Raw genomic sequence first — 20,526 nt, 5'->3', positions numbered from 1 at the left:
GAAGTTATATGAATACATGATATTGTCATAGTATAAATAACAAAAATTACATGTTTATATGCAAAAAAATCACTATTTTATCTGAAATTTTGAAATAGAATACGAAGTTGGATGGGATAGTTTTATTTTTTTAGAAAAGAAATCAGCCCTGATGAGCTATAGTGTCTTTTCAAGTGGTATACCTTACACTAGTTCTTGTGATTCACAAAACAACTGTTTTGGTATCCTTTAATTCATTGTTTTTTATTAGTACATATTTAGAACTTTAGTTTTTCCTCTAATGCTAAATACCTGAAGCTTTGTAAGGAACTGATATCAACATTATTATTAAAAGGTAAATTATGTAAAGTACAAGTCATGAGACAGTACCTTTTAAAAAGCTACCACAATTTATATGTCAAAATAATGCTGTTTTTCAAAACAATTACTTGTGGGGCTTGTTCTTTTTCCAATGAAGCAATTAAAACCATTTTGGAATTTCATCATTCAAACTGCTGTTAGAGCCAGTTTATGAAGCACAAAAATAAATGGGTCTGATGACTTTTATTTGTGGTGCCTCTTTTTGTACTTCAAATGGTCTTGTCCATTTTGACCATTCATCATACTGGCTATAATCACTCCTGGAAGTCAAAAAATGTTATTACAAGTTTAACATATATTAATTTCTCATCATTAAAGATATATAAAAGATTATATAATATGATAGTCTACAGGATATTTCAAAAGGAATTTGTAGTGATGGCAACATCCTATATAATTCTTCTTGAACATATAGGTCCTAATAAATTAAATAAAATCCTATTATTCTAGCTAGTTTTAATGTGAAATATTCTGAAGCATTAGTATATTTACTGAGGAGTCTATAATACACCACTACCTAAGATCAAGAAACGTACAAACAAACAAATTCAGAGGCAGAACAATCAGTTTGGGGCTTCATGCAATAGGCCAGGTAATAAATAATGTTGAAGAAAGAGATCTGAGAGATTTTTAGAAGGTAAAATCAGCAGGACTCGGTGAACGGATTTATCCTGATGTCACCAACTCAAAAGGGAAATAGAAAGAGGGCCACAGATTCATTCACCTAAGCCTCCTTCTATACAACGTCATTCCCCAGAACTGCTCATCACACCAAGTTCTGCTGGGGGCAGAGGTGAGGCACTCAAGCCAGTGTTGGGGTGGGGGCATGGGAAGGGTCAGAAAGGCCTCCTGGGTGGTGCTACAGGAGAAGAATTAGCACTTACTATATCAAACTACCCCTTCCCTTATTGATTGTATGGATATGTACATGATGTTACATAAATTCATGACTGCGGGAACACCTGTACACCTCCTGCATCACCAAGTAAACAGGCTGATGAAGTTTACTAGCTGGACAGTAAATGCAGCCTTGCAGTGGCTGCCATGCACTGATTTCTTATTTAAGGGATCCTTTTACAGGCCATACCGTACTTGATAAGTTTGGATTTAAAAATATTGTAAACAAGCCTGGATTTAAAAATATTGTAAACAAGCCTGCAATTTATGGATTTGTAAACTACCACTGTGTTGTGCTGTACTTTATAATTCCTCTATGGAAACTTCCCGCGTGACTGGAGAGATATAAACATGGAGTGACCCTCAAATTAAGCAGATTCTCTGGGCTAACTTATACCACCCCCAGTTAAAACATGCCATTCTGAGCCCCAAATGTACCAGGTTGTAGAACATTTAGGTAGCCAAGTCTATCATATTTTGGCCCTTCCAGAAGGCGACGTGGCATGTGCCATAACTTTTTTTGTCTCCTTTGCTATAAACATTGGTGAAGCTTGGTGCTGTGTCAGACTTGTGTTTCATGTGAGGCTGAGTGACAATTCAGCCCTTTTGATAATGCAGTGATAATAATGATACTATAGGGTTGTTGTAAGGATTAAATTAGACAATGCAAGTAAAGATCTTAGCATGGTGCCTGGATCATGGTCAGTAAACATCGCTATTATTATCAGCCATGTGTGTCAAGTTTAGTTACTGACTCACATGTCGTTTGTCAGAGGCTGGAAGATACACTACAGGTTATAATGAAAAAGAACTGGCCAAAGTAGTCACTTGGAGTGATACAGAAGGAGAGAAACCACTGTTTGAAAGATACTTCTTTAAACATGTTCTTTTCTACCTGTTGAGAGAAACAGGATCTAGCTGACTGTTCTGTGTAACCAAATGAAGGACCTTCAAAAACTGCTGTGGGTAGTTTGAGAACTTCCCGCAAGAATTGATCATATCGTCCATAAACCATCACCCCACTGGAGTCAGAAATCATTGAGAAAATATCTGTTGGAAGGAAAAGAAAAGATATTTATTCATCACATAAAAATTTCCCACAGTTTCAGTTCAACATATCTGCTGCAAATAACAAAAAAATATGGCAGAATAAATAATATTTATGAAAGAATAATATAAAAACTAATTTTTATGCTGAAATATTCCTGGCATGGTGTTTTCTTTGGTGTCTCTTTGTAGATGATTCTGGCACATAAAATTACCACACTTACTATAACACAGAGAACATCACATTGTTCGTTTGAGATCAATTATCAACTCATATATAACTCAATTGGAGGAATTTTTGTGTATGTGAGAAATATGCTAACCTCAATTGAAATGCACAGTGAAAATTTTACTGCCGCATTGGAATGTGTGTTTATCTAGTTAGTTACCCACCTATAGTATCACTAAAACTTTTGGTTTTAGGTAAGGTAAAAGGGAACAAATATATGGTGATGGAAGGAGAACTGAATCTGGGTGGTGAACACACAATGTGATATCTAGATGATGTATTACAGAATTGTACACCTGAAACCTATGTAACTTTACTAATAATTGTCATCCCAATAACTTTAATAAAAAAAAGAAAAGTGAAAGACACAATAGTGATAAGGCTGTAATGAAAACACTTGGTTAACTCCCCACAGAAGCAGAACACTTTCTATAAATCACAGTGTTCTGGGTGGGAGGTATTTGATTTACAGGGAAGGTTCTTTTGACTCATGCAGTCAAGAGAAAGCCTGGTCATGTGGATGATCAACGAGGTAAAGTCAGGGTCTGAAATTATTCTCAGCAGAGACTGTGACTTCACTGAACCTCTGTTCTTCAGTTTCTGCCACTATGTGTAACTTAATGAAAATTAATGGCATAATTTCCCAAGGTACTTTATAATTCCTCTGTGGAAGTCACTATTGGAATGAAAGGGTTTGCTATCATATAGTTTGTCACCATGCTAGATTGTAACTAGTCCAGCACAGCTGCTGGGGTGAACTTATAAATTCAAGGTGCTATCTCTGTTCATTTTGGGCCTAATTTTTCGAGGTCAAAATGTAATCTGGAGACCATTGTTTTACATCATAGTCATATGCTAAGCATATTATAGGCTTTTATTGAATTATGTTTTGAGGATGTGAATTGGCTTTAATTTTCTTTAAATATTCTAGTTATAAAGGATTTCTACTATTTCAAATAGTTTATCAACCATGAGGTTATAGAAATTCTACCTGAGCAACAAAATTAATGTTGTTTTCATTCACCTTCACGATGTTGTTTACTTAGTGAATTTTATCTCTTATATTTCATTATAACTGGTCAAAAAAAATAATAAGTTGCCAAGGGCAAAAAAACTCATACTACAACAAAAAACTCTTTATAGAAACTCAAGCATTCCAATGGAAAGGGGGAAAAGAAACCTGGGAAAAGTAGCAGACTTTCTCAGTAGAGCTGCCATTTTGTTTTTGGGCAGGTTGATTATAACTGAGCCATCTTAATGATCTTCTAGGCTTGGATTTTCTAGGCCAGAGCACATTTTGAAAGGTAGACTAGGCTTTTCAAATCTCCCACTGAAAGAATTTAGACAACATCTCTAACCAGAGCAAAAGCAGAAGGAGTACCAAAGTGACCTTTCACAAACCCAAAGCTAATATTAGACCCATTTACATTGATAAAGTTTTGTGAAGCAATAGCTAAACTAGAGTTAGGTCACTGGGATTAAAGGAAAGTGACTGTTAATGCCACTCAGATTTCTAAAAAGAAATGAGGAGACTCTGAGGAAGCTATCAAAATATGTGTTTGTACCTTCATTCTAGGCCCTCTGTTTTACACACATTATAGATACACACATACATATGTGATATGCTTATACTATGTAATATATATGTGTATGTATATCAAATAGAGGGCTATTTCAAAGATTAAATTAGTTTGTAGGTGAAAAGCACACAGATGTAAAGCACTCAGAACAGTGCTTGGCACCTAGTACACAGTAAATGGTAGCTATTTTTATTATTAAATTCAAATCACATTTTTCTGTTATTTACTTCATGTATTTAGGCTTTGCCTCCCCATTGGGATTGTTCTGTAATGTTCTAAATTATACTCTAAACCACTGTTGTATTTCCTACAGCACCATAAATGATGTACTGTAGAAGACTTTCCATTCATTGATTCATTCAACAGAAACTAACTTAGCACATACTAAATGTATGAAATTGTGCTAAGCAATAAATATACAGAAAAGTCAGGAGGTCCCAGTCTATTGAGGATGACACGGATATGCTTCCATCGTGCATCATATAACATCATATAACATTGTAACATGGTAGTGTGAATATGAGAATAGTTGGGTGTACAGGATGCAGCAGGAGCTCAGAGAGAGGGTTTCCAGAGGGAGGAGTGGGTCAGGGGAGATTTTCTTATAGAGGTGACTTCTAAGCCAAGTATAAAGGACAATTAGGGGCTAGTCAGGCTTTAGGAAACTGGATCAGGATGTGCAGAGGTGTGCTCGAGCACAATGCACTCAAGGGTCTTCAAATAGTTCACTGTGCCAGGGGCCTGGGTTCACATAGGGCATGGTGGGAGGTGAGCTAGCAATACAAAGAGCTTCAAAAGCTCTACTAAAGGGGACTAGACAGTGCCCAGAAGATGTTGGGGGAGATATGGAAGAATTTAAGGCAGGCCAGTGAGTTAGAAGTATCACCCTGAAGGTAGACGTGGAGGCAGAACCACCAGTTTGATAATAGAAACTCAGTAAATACACAGTGTTTGCCATAATGCCAGTCTTCTAAACAATACAAAGCAAGCCCTCCCCAGAAGCTTTAGAACAGCACCTGGCATTCCGGGCTTATAGCTCTGGATTCAGAATTCCTTAAGATCCTTAAGACTACCCAGGAACCCCGAGGCAGAGCTATAAATAAGTGTTCCATCTCATTACAACAGCAGGCTATAATCGGAACAACAACAATTTGACAGGCAGAGGGTATTTGGTCAGCTGATGTGTAGGTTGCTGAGTCCTATGGGAAGTGCAGTACGTGCCCTCCTATTCTAGGCGGCCTGGAGGTACATGGTGAACACCCTGCATACTGGCTTCTCATGGCTCTGGGTACTGGAAAGTGTGAGGCAGCCTGGGGGTGCTGTCCCTTTTAATACATTTTAGAGAAGCTTGGGAAACTCAGCTTTAAATTTTCTGTTGCTTTCTACATTTTTGCTTTTAAAATTTTCTAATTTATTTCCAGCCAATTACTCTTGCCCTGCACTCTCCAACATTAAGGGCTTCGTTGGAACAAACAAAATATCCTTCATCCCTATGCATAAAAATAGAAAAATTGCCAAACAAGCACAGCTGGCATATTGGCTTCAAAGTGAATTAGAATTTAAAGAAGGGAAAACAAAACCCTCAAATCATGAGAAATTCCATATCCTTTCATTTTACTTTTGCTTATTACAAAAGCAATGCAGAAAATCATTACTTGGTCTGTTCTATTATTAAATGCAAGCCAGCGAAAGGCTAGAGAAAACACTCACAATCCCGTTCACCAAGCATCAGCCACTGGTGTCTGTAGACAGATGTGCTCATATTTGCTCATTCAGTCAATAATTATCATGGTGACTAAGGATATTCATTTTTGACTAATTAACATTTTGGAGATGTTCTTCCAGCCAAACTGCTTTCAGCTAAGTTGTTTTTGGTCAAATTGCTTTCAACTGACTTACCTGGACACCACTGAAACCACCTCCCTGGAATTAACTCTACCAAGAGTTCTCAGTCAGAGAACTGTGATTCAGGTCCACAGCTCTGGGAGAGGGCAACATGATATATTGTGATCACACTATCTGTGAGTCACAAATGATTGTAGCTAGGAGGGACCGCAGAGGTATCTAACAAAATCTCCTAGTTTAGGATGGACAAGAAAGCTGAGGACTAAAGAAGTAAAGTAACTTCCATAGGATAACTCAGCAAATTAGCTACAGGTTGTAGCTGGGATTACAACCTGGGACTCCCTGTTCTTACCATAGTGCTCTTTCTCAGAATAAAACTTGTAATATTTGGGGTAATAGAGAGGGTTCAGTGGAAATTTTCCTTTTAAACAGCAGCATATAAATCATTTTAAACTAGTTAGAATTGAAAATTCTTGCCTCCTACCACCTGGGAGTGGGATCCAGAAATTGATGTTTTAAAAAGCCCTCCAGGTGATTCCATACATACTAAAATTCGAGAACCATTGATACAGGGAAAAAACTCAGGGTTCAAATCCTGGTACCATCTTAGCTATGTGATTTACTTTAACTTTCTGAGGCTCAGCTTTATCTAAATCAAACCAACCAACCAACCAAAAAACTCCCACTGTTTTGTTGGTTAAAGACTCGACCACATTTAGTGGAGAAGGGTCTTAAAAGGTCCATAATCACACAATGGACTGTGGCTATCATGTTTTTATTGACATCCAGTGAATTCTCAGTCTATAATGTATCAATGCAATTACTGTGCCTCCACCCCAGCAATGTTTACTTTGCAATGGTTGGAGTTCTTAGTGATTTGAACAGCACTGGCTGAGAAGAATGAAGACATGTGTTGGGAGCTTGGGCTTTAAATTACTTTAAAAAAGGAAGATGGTCCAACAGGGCCTTCATGTCCTGATGATGATTAACTTATATCTATCAGGCAGTGCAGTACAATGAACTTGAAAGAATGTGTATCCTACATTAATATCACAGAATGTGTATCTTACTTTAATAACACAGCCTAGTTGGTGATACTGAACAGTTTTTAAATAATAATAACCTGTAAGTAGGATAACATTCATCTTATTAACACTTACCTACTATGAAAATATTTTTATGACAAAATCCAAAGATCAATGAAGATCATATTGCAAACAAGTCTCACACAATGAGCAAAGTCACAAACAGGCAGGGAAAGGGGAGGGGGAAATGTGGTATGTGGGAGGGATAAGCAAAGAGAGACACAAAGAGTAACTTACATCTTAATTTGTCCATGATCTTCCCTCCACATAATGTGGCTAAAGCCATTTTGACAGCAAATACTGAAATTTTGCCATGGCCTTCCCTGTTTAATGATAATAATAATAATAAAAAAAGATGTCATTTGGAGAACTTCCAATAACAAGGTTTGACATTTTCCATTCTGTAGAATTCATAGGACACTGTAGCTGCATGCATTATGTGAACACATCCTTGTTAGAAAAGGTTGTGAATACAATTCAATACACATTTCAAAAAAATTGTCTAATCAAAGTTTCTTTTTTCAAGAGATAACAGAATCTTCAAGTTATTCTTTGTGCATATCAAATTTCTCAAAGCATGGACTGGTAGCTAGAGGGATATGTGTCATTTAACTATGCATACTTTTCACTTTAGATTTCATAAAATACTTTTATGCATGATTTACTGTTTCTATAATTTATTTAAACAAGGATTCAGAAAAAAATATTTTGTCAGAGAATTCTTGAATTTTGTTAGGGTAACTATGGGGACTTTTTCATCGCACGTTTTTTCAACCATCATTTCCTTCCCACAAGGCAACTGCACTTATATGATACATTTACGTTTCAAAGTAAAATCTGTTTGAATAGTTCTTCCACCTGGATGACACCAGAGCTGCCAAATCTTTACTGATTTACAAAGTATAACTAACTTGCCCTTTACAAAATGTGCTATAAAGGGCGTACTGTAAGAAGTATAATATTTCAGCTAAATGAGTTCCCAGCTGGGATAAATTGTTTATTATCATATCTTTGGAATCAGAAAGTGTATCATATTAGTAATTCATTGCTTTGATAGTTGCTACTCTTAAGAATGATCAAAAGAGTTATTTAAAATAATAATGTGGCTGAAAGGTAAGCAAAGTCTATATTTACAGGGGTTTAGTATATAGAATAAATCATTTCTATGAATAAGATTCATATAGAGGACATATGAAACGAACAAGGTACATTAAATAGTTGTGTTTTTGTTTTGTACTAGACTTCAGAGAGAGATCATTTGTTATTCATCTTTGTTGCTGTCATGGTTAGCATCGTACCTGAAAAACACCTAGCCAAAAGCAAAAGTGACTGTATCCAATGCTAGTGGCTCTCCCATTTATATGTCTAAGCCTGACCACAAGACTTATGTATTGGAAATTGTCAGTTGGATACTCCACGTCAAACCAAGTGTTTTCAAAGCAGAACTCATCATCTTTACAAAGCTCTCCCATCATACTTGAGCCAATCTTACTATTAACCTTCTCTTCTTCCTACAGTATTCCCTCTTCTGGCTGTTAGAACCGCCATGTGCCTAGTTACCCAAAAGTGAGTGAATCCTGGGGTGAGGGTTACCCTTGACTTCTTGCTCCTCTTCAATTCATTACCACCCCGAACAAATGTTTGAGGGACTCAACCACACCTCTTGACTGTATATTGAACTCATTCCCTCCTTCCCATTCCCACCTGCCATTTCTTTCATCAGCTCTTGCCTTAACACTGTAATAACCTCTTAAGTGGTCTCTCTGCTTGTATGCTCAAATCACAAATTTGACCATATTATTTCATTATTTAAAATCCTTATTGCCTCTGTTTGTCTACAGGATATAGTTCTAGCTTCATCTGTCTTCTCCAGTCTCATCTGCTTCCATTTCTGTTGTACTCCACACCGCAGTCCTACTGTTTAATGCCCCTGCCTTCCTGGCACGGTTTGCCCAGGACTCTGCCACCCATTCATTGACACCCAGCTCAACAGCATCATTCACTCCGCTCTGAAAAGTTTATTTCCCCGCCCCTGGATGTGGAGGCAATTGCTCTTCCCTTCACCTTTACCTATCATGTGGCACCTCTCACACTGTGTGACCTTGATTTGTTTATTTACATGTAAACATATAGCTCTACATTGAGAGGTCCTTGTGTTACTGTAGGCAGAAAGCGTAGGGCCATGGGGAGAGAGGGTGAGGAAGGAAAGGAGAAGGTAAGGGAAGACAAAGGAGGGAGGAAATGAGATCTTCCTTAAGAAAAAGGGCAGCTACCAGACTGGCCAGAACTAGATTTCGGTGGCTGAGAACAGACCCAGGGTGCCATCTTGTCCCTCAAGGTGAACTTTAGCTAATTATAATAGATTACAATATCATGAGCATTGTGGTTAGGGGAAATCACACCCCCTGTGTTGCCATGACAGTTCCGACCTGAGCCAAATAAGGGCAAAAATCCCTCCTCCCAGCAGGAAGGAGTGGGCAGCGAGGACCCGCCTAGAAAGGCCTATAATGCCACCCCTAAGCCTTGAATATTTTGTGCTTTCATTTTTAGTGAAATAAATTGCCAAGTCTCATTGTTCTTCGGGGCAGCCGCTCTCACCATCTTGAGAGTGTGCTGTTTTTCTTTAATAACTCTACTGCTTGCTTGGCTTATTTGGTGTGTCCTTGAATTTTTTCCTGTGGTGTACACCAAGAACCCATTTTCCGGCAACATTTGGGGGCAGAGACCATCTTCTGAGTTACTTGAATTCCAGTGCCTTTCACTTTGTCTCACACAGAATTATAGTGAACAATAAATTTCTTATATTCATTAATGACTATTAATGATTGTAATAGGTGTCTCTAGAATTCTGAATGACTACTCATGAAGTTATTTACTAATTTTAGAGCAGGCAGCTATAAAACCACCTCACCGAAAATTATTCTATGTCCCCTGCATTCTCGTTGCATGAATAACTGAAAATATCAAAAACTGTATTTTAGGGAACAATTAGCTTCTTTTCCTAAGCTGAAACATGGTTCGAATGAAGAGAACAAGAAAGACTACAAGGTGTGGAAGCATAGGAATAATAGAGCGATAATATGTCTTTGAAATGCAAAGAAATTGAGGAGCATTATATATGAGACTTCAAGAGCAATACAAGCTTTTTTCAATGAATCAGGGAGAACAATTTAACTCAAGAAAAAGAATAGACCACAGATGATGCTGGAACAGCGCCTTCTCCAAAGGATGAAATGATGATAGCTCATGGGTGAATTCTTAACCTTAGCTTTTAATGAAGAAGATCATAGGGAGATTGCCAGTCCTCTATTGTTCCTGGAAATGTAAGATTAATGCGATGAAACCCAACAGTGGTTGTATCAGAGCTGTTCTGCCAAATTAACATAATAAATCTAGATAAATCACCAAATGGAGGGCAGCTCAATGAGAGTTTTGCAGGAACTCAAGGGTGAAATTAGGCCACTGGAATGTATTGTTATGCAAGCTGCTGTGCCAGACTGCAAATGTGACCCCTGTCAAGAAGAAGGATTCCAGGGGTATACGGGGATGTAGATCATGGTAAGCACACCAATACTGGGTGAGTTCAGACTTTGCTCAGGCCTGGATTTGATAAACCTTTAAGGAGTTTAAGGAGTGAGTGGGGATGACTGACACCACAATGGAATGTGGGGGATCCAAAGACTTAAATATAAATGGATCTTTTTTTAGAACCCTTTTAGTAGATATAACAGGATGAAGAAAAGGGAAGGGGGGAGGGGAATAGAATGATTTTTTTTTTTAGCTGAGCCATGCTGCCACCTGTTGGCAGCTCAGTGGCTGCTCGGTTTGGGCCAGGACTCGAACCGCTGCTGCTCAGAGCTCAAACTCTTGAGCGAGCTCTTAACCAACTGAGCCACTTGGCCAGCCCCTAGAATGATTTTTATAAAGGCCTTTGACAAGATTCCATATCAAAGGCTATTACTTAAGCAAAATCACCTTTGCCCATTTCATTAACGAAAGAAGCAAGCAGTTGGGAGAAGTTGGTACATCCCAAATGGAGCTACTTTCGTTAGGAATCACTCTTAGTCGAGATAGTTTGATTCACAGACCGTGAAATCCCTTAAGTGTCTAGGAAGAAGAAAGTCAAGCTCATGAGGATGGATATCAGGAAGTGCCCAGGAGTCTTGTGCAAATGAGCAGGAAAGTGGCATCTTATTTCAAAGTGAGTCTGTACATACAATGCCTCTAGGAGTAAAGCAGTACAGCCACACATATGGAACGTTGGCAGCTCGCCACAATTCAGGAAGCAGACCTGCCATAGTGTACAGAGGATGAAAAACAGATTGTCCTTAATGCTGCAGGCCAAACAGCCTCGGTTAAATGGTCAACACCAGGAAGAGCACTAGAAAAAGTCTATGCTCTCTTCTGACTTGTATGAAAGCTATGGCAGCACACCTTCGATTTCATGTGCAGTTCTGATGGCCGTCTCAAGAAAGATGTATCAGAGCCAGATGTGTTTGAGAGTATTGTGTATAGTATACTCATATAACACATACTTTACTCTTTTTTCCCCACTATTTGTTTTTTGGCATACTTGAATATATTCCATTTGTAAGCCAATTATCCTGAAGGTTTTACCTATCCAAACTTCAGTTTCCTATTCTAATGTGATGTCAAAAAATACCCAAATAAATTGTTATATTGGTATTTAAGTAATACCTAAAAGGGTATTTAAGAGAACAAGCAAATTATCAAAGGTATATACTGAAATTACTTCATAAATCAATGTTTCTTTACATCTTTTATTTCCATTTTATATGTTGTTTTCTCTGAAAATTTTCAAATTTTTCTTAGGGGCAACTGATTGAAAATGGAAACAGGAAAGCCCCTACCTTTTTGTTTAAATATATAGAGATTTTTAAAGTTTCTGTCTTAAAAACATGGATTACTTCCAAGTTTGACTCATCATAATAAAAAGTGAATAACTGCATTATGCTAGACTGAGATTTCCATGACTTTACAAAAAGACAAATGTGATTTCTTTTAACTAAGAAGATATTACTTTTAGGGGACAGTTGCCTGGGAGGGAAAATCTGCTTTTGACAAGAAGGAAAAACAACAAATAGATATGGCTTGATCTGGAGTGCCAGGCTGAACTCAGAACAGATTGTAAATTTCTCCAAATTGACAAGAGAGTTTCCTGTTTGAAGTTCAAGAATCTCATGATAAATTTCAAGTCCTCGAAAGTGAGATTTTAATTCTGACTGATTCGTTTTTGAACAGGCTGGAGGAATTATTTCTCCATTTAAGAATACCAAAACCGGAAGCTCTTCTTTTACCAACATATTTTACAAAAACATTTGGGAGGCATTTTTGATAAGCAAAGGCACAGCACACAAACTGCTCTTTCTCACACATTTTAGTGGCTTAATTAAGTGAGAGAATTGCTTCCTCCTCTGGCTTCTTTATCTGGAAATTATTTTGTTCATAATGATCACTCATTCAAGAACTCAATAGATATTTATTAGCAATGCTTAAGAGGTTGGGGATATTTACTCACAGTCCTCTGGCAAGAAAAGCAAAAGCCAGTTAATTTTAATACAACACATTTTGACAAAGGGCAGGCACCTCATCTTATTCATCTCTCATCCGCAGCCTATCATAGCACCTGTCTAATAGCAAGCTTTATATATATATATATATATATATATATATATATATATATATATATATATATATATTAGTTAAATTAATGCATAAGTGAAAAGAAACTTTCTAATTTACCACTAAAGTTTTACTTGTATATTGAAAAATACTGTTTGAGTAAAATTGCAAAGATTGACTTTAATGACCCTTAATATTAGATTATACAGTCATATGATACCTTCAATTTAGAAGTGATCACATACATAACTACTCTTGTTTTTTGGGATAGTGAGGTTCACATGTTAATAGATAGACACCCCTTATTTGGCCTTGGCATCCCTCTGGTTTGTCCATAATGTTAGTAAAACATCTGGGAAGAGAATTTTTCATAGCACCAGGCCAGGTGAGTTTGCCAGGAGTTTCTCCAGAATGGAAGGGGCCAATACTGTTGCCATGTCTTTCTTTCCCCCATGAGATCCCATCTGCCACTCACCCAAAGTCCAAGTCTGACAGAAAGATGAGTCACATGAAGGATGTTCAATTTATCTACAATTGTGAAAATTCTTCAGAAGAGATTCCATTTTAGCAACAGATAGAAATCTTGGGACAAAATATTTTCTACCTCAACAAAATTTTAGTGACTAGAGGAGAATGGATATCTTGAATTTAAGATGTGCAAAGATAAAGATCACCAAGCCAAGTAAGCGCTATTTTAAATATCTAGTTCTAGCCCTATAGGTCATAAAAAGAAAAGAACATTTGGTTTCATATGACTCCTCTCTTTTTCCACACAGCCATATAGTCTCAAAAATGAACAATGCGTTTCATTGTCGCACAGAGAAATGGCCACGTACTTTGTAGTACATCTTGCATTAAACATTAGAATCATTTTTAAAACTCAAAAGGCAGAAGGATTTTGGCAGAGCTACAGGATTATTTCATATCCATCCATCTAAAATAGTGCTGTGGTACCTTTCATAGTGTCTGGGGTGGAGGTGGGGGGACTCAGCAGTGGGAATGGATGTTCTAATGGCTCAGGGAGGTGTGATATGTCAAACAGAGAGCAAAATACCAGGATTTTGTATGCTTTACGAAAGACTATTATACAATAGATTGGAGTTCTGGATGGCTGTCATAAAACTGACTCTAAATCTACAGTGCAAAACTGGTTAAGTCCAAATATTTCTTTTACATACACTCTGTCATATATGTCTAAACACCACAAATTGAAAAGGTTAGGAATGTGAGTGCAATAATAATATCCTGTAATAAGCAGGGTAAGCCTGGGGAAAAAAAGTACATTAATTCTCATTTTAAAAAATGAAACAGAAAGCATGAATAGAGCTTAACTTAGACTGATTCCTGAAACAAAATGATTTTTTTCTCTACTCAGCTCATCTAGTATGAAGCGGTATGACATGCAAATGATTTAACCTCTGTGTTTCAGGCTCATCACTTAGTCAATTTGGAAAATTATAATAATTGTGCAAAACCAGTAAGATTGTGGGCACACAGTAAATGATTATTATAATTATCATATTATTAGCATTAGAGAATTGGCATTAAGGATATAGCTTGATTCACCAAAATAGGAAAAAAACCACTGTTCTTTTTAATATTTATAAATATCCTACTATGAGTTTAAGTGGCTGAATATATGTAAAAATAATATTTGCTAACAACAGGGCCACTCTCACATAATCTGCTTTATGAGGAACTGTCCCTAAGAAGAGAGATTCTCCTGAATTGCAATAAGATTAAGTCAACAGACTAAAGTTGATGTTAGTGTTTCTTAAGGAAGTAGGAAGAGAGGAAGGGAAGAATGTTGAAGTCTTTTGTGAAAATAGGATCATGTAAATTAGCAATCATGAACATCCGGTTTTCTTCTCTGTGGAGCAGAAGTAAAAATAGAGGGTATGAATCTAGGTGACAGCAAACTTGGATTCACTAGTCTTGGTAATATATATTGGCGATTTTAAGGCGGACTTAATCTCAGAAAAAGAATGAAAATTAGTGTGACAAGAGCTAAGAAAAGTCAACCTTGGGTTTTCATACATTCATTTACCCAGTGATTCATTATGAGCTAGGTACTGGGTATTGTCACAGGGGCTGTGCACACAAAGAAGACATGGTCCCACTGAAAGGTAGCTTGTGGGAGACAGTCACATAAGCAGTAAGACATGAATTAGAAGAAATAGCAGAATCATGTGAAAGGAACAGTGGGACCTGGGTAAAGGTGATCAACTTGGCCATGAGAGGTGAGGGGCTCCACTATGTATGAGATTTTGTGATCTTACCTCTCAAAAAGGCCACACATTATAGATTTTTAAGAATTATTTCCAAGGCAACAATTATACCTCAATAAAGCTGTTTAGAAAATAATAGTTTCATCTTGCAACTTTCTGCCATGTTGTTTTTCTTTTGTTACTTTCAATTTCCTAAAAACTAATAGTAGTTAAAGCCTTTAGAACACTTCAAAAAGGTTTTTCCCCAATGGGATGTGGATAAGAGGTGAGAGGAAAAGCTGCTGCAAAATTGTTAGTGGATTCTGAAGGCAAGAGCCTCAGGCTCCTGGTAGCAAATAAGGGAAGGAGGCAGGTCGGATCCTGAAATGTGCAGGAGGAATGGGACAAGAGGAGACTGGCTGAAGACTCTGGCTACTTCCTAACATGCTCCCCGCCTCACCCCTTCTCCACTTTTGACACCCTTTCTCATCCTTCCCAGTACACGTCTCCATTTCCCTTAGAGACCCTAGAGAAGTTAGCTTCTGGGTGTGACAAGGGTTTGCTTAGAAGTTGGTTGGTAATGTCATTTGGTGATGCCCTTCCAGGAATACAGCCACTTTTAGAAGGAAAGACAGGAAGAACAAAAACTTCTACACTTGAAAGGTTGCCTATTCAGTGACAGCATGGCAAGCATGGACATGGGTCCCTGAGGTCAAATATTAGATCCTAACATTCTATCAATCATCCTATGTACATAGCTATGGACTGTATCTCCTAAGAGGCTGACTTAGCCAAAGAACAGGGAAACCCTGGAGCCATGAAACTGATTATGGACTGCAGTAGGCATGCCTGTATGAGAACTGAGATCCAGGTGCCTTTGGAGAGAAAAGGGGGAAGTGCTGTTTTTGGGGAACTATGGTTGTGGGAAGGTGAGTCTGGCTTCCAGGGACACACTCAAGTGAAGTAGGCTTTGATTCTCATTTCAAACATTTTCTTGGCAGAGTCCAACTGACTAGGTTTGGTGAATTTTAAGGCACCACCAAAATAGTGACCACCTCTCTTTGAATGCAAATTCTTATTCTTCATGAATTTAAAAGGCTATATGCTTAACTTTTTTTTTTTTTTACCTTGTCTCTTTAGAGTCCAGGTTCTTAAGGTATCTCCAATTTTTATTTTGGATCTTTTTTTTTTTCAATATGTTCATTTAAAATGCAGCAAATAAGGGGAAATCTCTTAAATGTTTCAGTGATTCTATAATAGCAACAACATATCCTTGACCAACTATTGGGTTGTCAGAAAAGTCATGACATATTTTGTCTATGTTTCTCAAAGGTCATTTATTTATATAAAGAACAAAGATGAATCAATGATATATTGCCCGTTTTGTTCGATAACATTTTGCCATCTTTCAGTGAGCTTCATAATTTCTTGTTCACAGAAGAACCTGTCTTTATTTGCAAAAAACTAAACAAGGTGCTGATTTACAGCCTCATATGAATTGAACATTATACCATGCAAGAAGTTTTGAAGAAAGCGAAACAAGTGGAAGTCTGACGGCGCAAGGTCAGGTGAGTATGGTGGGTGTGGCAACACGTCCCATCCAAGCTCCAATAATTTTTGACGGGTGATCAAACTTGTGTGTGATCTCACATTGTCACCATGGAACACAACTCCTTTACAATTAACAAGCTCTGGATGTTTCTGGATGATGGATTCGTTCACACTACTCAATTGCCAACAGTACACATTCGAATTGATTGTTTGGCTCCTTGGTAAGAGCTCAAAAAACACAATACCTTTAAAATCCCACCACACTGAGAGCATAACCTTCCTCTGATGAATGTCTACTTTCGATGTTTGAGGTGAATCATCACATTGGGACCAAGATCGTTTGCGCACCACATTGTTGTAAACAATCCACTTCTCGTCACCAGTTATCAGTCGCTTCAAAAAAAGATCGTTTTCCTCATGTTTAATGAGCATATTGCAGATGTTTATATTTGTTGTCAAATGAACTTCTTTGAGTTCATGTGGAACTCAAATATTGAGCTTGTTTACATATCCCAGCTTCTTCAGGTGGTCGTGAACACTTGAATGATGGATGTTCAATGTTTGTGCAATCTCTTGTGTTGTGTAACGTTGGTTTGACTCAATCAATGCCTTTATTTTGTCATCATCAACCTCGGTGGGCCTCCCTGACCGAGAAGCGTTGTTGAGGTCAAAATCACCAGCATGGAATTTTGTGAACCATCATTTGCACTGATATTCTTGTAGAACATTGTCACCATAAACTTTATGCAAGCTTTTCACAAGCTTGATATGTGTTCTTCCCTTTACGGAAGTAAAACAGTTTCATCTTCAACTTGTAAAATCTCCAAAACTCAACAAAATTGCTCAATTTTTTTTTAGAATGAAGCTAGAACTGTCAGCTGTTAAATGACATAGCAATAACATAGATGCAAATGACTCTAGTACTTCCAAAAATGAACTAGTGCCATCTGTTGCAAACATGGGTCATGACTTTTCCGACAACCCAGTAGTATCAGGCTCATTCATGTCTACCAAAATACAGATGGCTCACTTAAACACTGGTGTCCTGTCATTTTGTCATGGGATAGGTTGTAGGAAGTGACCTCAGATTTCCATACTGGATCTCATTTGGATAAACAGGACTTTACTATTACAAGAGGTAGAACTGAACATTCATTTTATTCTTGTTTCTCTTCTCATATTCACTTGTATGTTATATTTTCAGGTGTCAGCTTACAAGTAATAGCTTACAACTGCGATTGTCTAAAACCCGAAAAGCCATCAGATGGAAAATTTGGGTATATGAAGAACTACTTATACTCATTTGCTATATCAAAGGACAGAAGGCAGAAGTATCTGCAGACTGAGTCTCTATGTAGACATGTCTATACATCTCCACAATGGGATTTCTTTATGTGGATGTGTTTACAAATCTACTACAATGAGATTACTGAAAGTATATGAAGGTCTGACAATTAAGTTCTCGAACTTGTTGCAATGATGCTGCTAAACTTTGTTTTATATCAGAGGGATTATTCATTATGAATTTGTACAAACTGGACAAACAGTTAACCAAGTTTATGATTTGGAAGTGCTGAAAAGGCTGCGTGAAAGTTAGATGACTTGAACTTTTCGCCAACAATTCATGGCTCTTGCATCACGACAATGCACCAGCTCACACGGCACTGTATGTGAGGGAGTTTTTAGCCAGTCAACAAATAACTGTATTGGACACCCTTCCTACTCACCTGATCTGGCCCCCAATGACTTCTTTCTTTACCCGAAGATAAAGAAAATATTGAAAGGAAGACATTTTGATGACATTCAGGATATCAAGGGTAATACAATAACAGCTCTGATGGCCATTCCAGAAAAAGAGTTCCAAAATTGCTCTGAAGGGTGGGCTAGGTGCTGTGGCATTGGTGCATAGCTTTCCAAGGGGAGTACTTCGAAGGTGACTGTATGATATTCAGCAATGAGGTATGTAGCACTTTTTCTAGGATGAGTTCCCGTACTTAATTGTCAGACTTCATACATTAGTGGCCTTCCTATCCATATGAAGAGTAGGAACCAAGCAAACATTTCTTCTGAGTACCTGTGTGAACTGCTCCTTACCTTGGTAGAGTCCTTAAACTTAGCATTCATCAATGTTTAAATAATTCAGTCATATCATTATCATTATTTAAAGAACACTTACAGCTCTATATTTTGAAATGATCTTCCCAATATTTCTAAACAAAGGTGAAAAATCTAACCTTATTAGTTTTTTTTTTTTTAAGATTTTATTGGGGAATTGGGGGGAGGGGAACAGCACTGGGGAATCAGGGAAGGGGAACAAACAAGTTGCTGTCCATTTGTTCTTCAGTCTATTTGTGGAGAACACTGCTTCACTGGCCCATGTTGGTATTATCATCATTGTACTCTTCCTGGCTGAGGCAGTCGGTTGCCGGCCATCAGACGGCCGCTCACAGTGGCTCACAGCAGCTCACGGTGGCTCATGGCTGTCGGCCACTCACAGTAGCACATGGCGTCCCACTGCAGCTCCACTGCATCCTACGCTGTAGCTGGCCACTCACAGCAGCCCAGCTCCAGGTTGAGCCGTTGTTCACAATCTTAGCTGTAGAGAGCACAGCGTCACTGGCCCATGTGGGAACTGAACCAGCGGCCCTGCAGCTCAGAGCTTGCACTCCCAATGCAACTGTTAACCAACTGAGCCACTCGGCCGGCCCCCTAACCCTATTAGTTTAAGTCCCATTATTTTACAACCCTCCACCCCCTCCTTTATTGTTAATATGGCCCTCTTTATGTATTTATAGAGTGGGTCTAAATTATTTTTTTGGCTTTGATGTCTTATGAATCCTCTAGCAATACTCCAAGATTTAGCAGGAAAGAATATTTTTCTTTTTATATTTTCTATTGTTACACTTAAAACAAATAAATTCCCTGAAGACGTGTGTGGCAAGTCTGAAAGCTGCCCTGCTCTTGTTAAGGGGACAGGACAGAAATTTCATGGCCTGGTTCCATTCTGCTACCTGTCATGTGGAACCACAGCCTCTCTACCTACCCTGCTCAGTTACCATAGTGATTAGCCCAAATCAGTACATCAATTCTGAAGTCTGCACAGACTAAGCATGGAATCTATCATGTTGGGCTGCTTGTTTTAAAATTGTCTATTTCAACTCGAGACTTTCTCAAAATATAAACATCATGGAGACAATAATGTATTCTGGTTAAACTGAGCACAAACAATTCTGTTACCACTCTAGGTTGCAAAGTGACAGCTGGTGACTTGTAAGAGAGTGACATAATAACATTAGCCTTGCTGGAACATCTCCACTGCCGGGCTTAAATATTCCCAAGCATTGGCCAGATAATGAGACTGAGAAAAATCTTCTGAGAGTCTTAAAATGTGATTGCTGAAAGGTCAATTTCATACTTTTCCTTTTTAATATTCAAAACCAGTAGTGAAATTAGAGGTGTTGATACGCTATCTAGACCAGGGGCTATCAGTAAAAGCCCCTTTGAAATTTTAGGCTGAGAATGTAATTCAGGGGTTTTTACATTTCACAAGGCTGCCACATATGTTTTGGAAAAGAAACCTTAGCTGAATACCTAAGTTCCCACTCTACCACTAACATGCTGAGAGGCACTGGACAAGTGACAAGCTCTTTGTGTTTCTGTTCCTTCATCTGTAAAATGAAAGATTTGGAAGAATAGTCTTTAAGATCTCATCCAGCTCTGAAATTCTCTAATTCTATGAGGGGAAATTATAGGATAATGAGGCTGAGTTTCATTTGTAGTGGGTGGATGGCATAATATTGTTTTATGTGGCACATTGTTGACCAGTCCATTTAATGCAAGTCATGGCTACTTTCACCAGGCTGGTCAAGAAACCATTTTCAATCTCTCACTATTTGCTCTAGGGTCTTGTTTACGACACCTCAGAAACACTCTCTCAGGCAATTTGCAAAGAAGGAAGTTAAAAACATCCTCCCCACTTCATGCTTCATTAACTCGTTTCACAGGCATGCCATCATGCAACACTTTCAAGTAGCCATAGCTTCTTGAAAGTGTGGGATGAGTTAAATAAAGGTCAGCACATA

The 20,526-nt window shown here is 38.0% G+C and overlaps 1 protein-coding gene across 39 annotated transcripts in view; it reads right to left on the bottom strand.

The window, feature by feature from the left end:
• The window catches only part of DTNA (dystrobrevin alpha), a 385,580-nt gene that overhangs the window by 72,112 nt on the left and 292,942 nt on the right, over nt 1-20,526 (bottom strand). For all 39 annotated transcript variants that reach the window (XM_019652072.1, XM_019652081.1, XM_019652079.1 and 36 more), the window contains 2 exons: nt 7,281-7,366; nt 2,153-2,307 (listed from right to left, as the gene is read on the bottom strand). In XM_019652072.1, the coding sequence (XP_019507617.1) occupies nt 2,153-2,307; nt 7,281-7,366 (241 nt within the window). The remainder of the gene's footprint in view (nt 1-2,152; nt 2,308-7,280; nt 7,367-20,526) is intronic.

This window comes from Hipposideros armiger, unplaced genomic scaffold (genome assembly GCF_001890085.2).
Source record: "Hipposideros armiger isolate ML-2016 unplaced genomic scaffold, ASM189008v1 scaffold_173, whole genome shotgun sequence".
Lineage (NCBI taxonomy): Eukaryota > Metazoa > Chordata > Mammalia > Chiroptera > Hipposideridae > Hipposideros > Hipposideros armiger.
The sequence above is the reverse complement of the archived record's forward strand: the minus strand, read 5'-3'. Positions and strand labels throughout refer to the sequence as shown.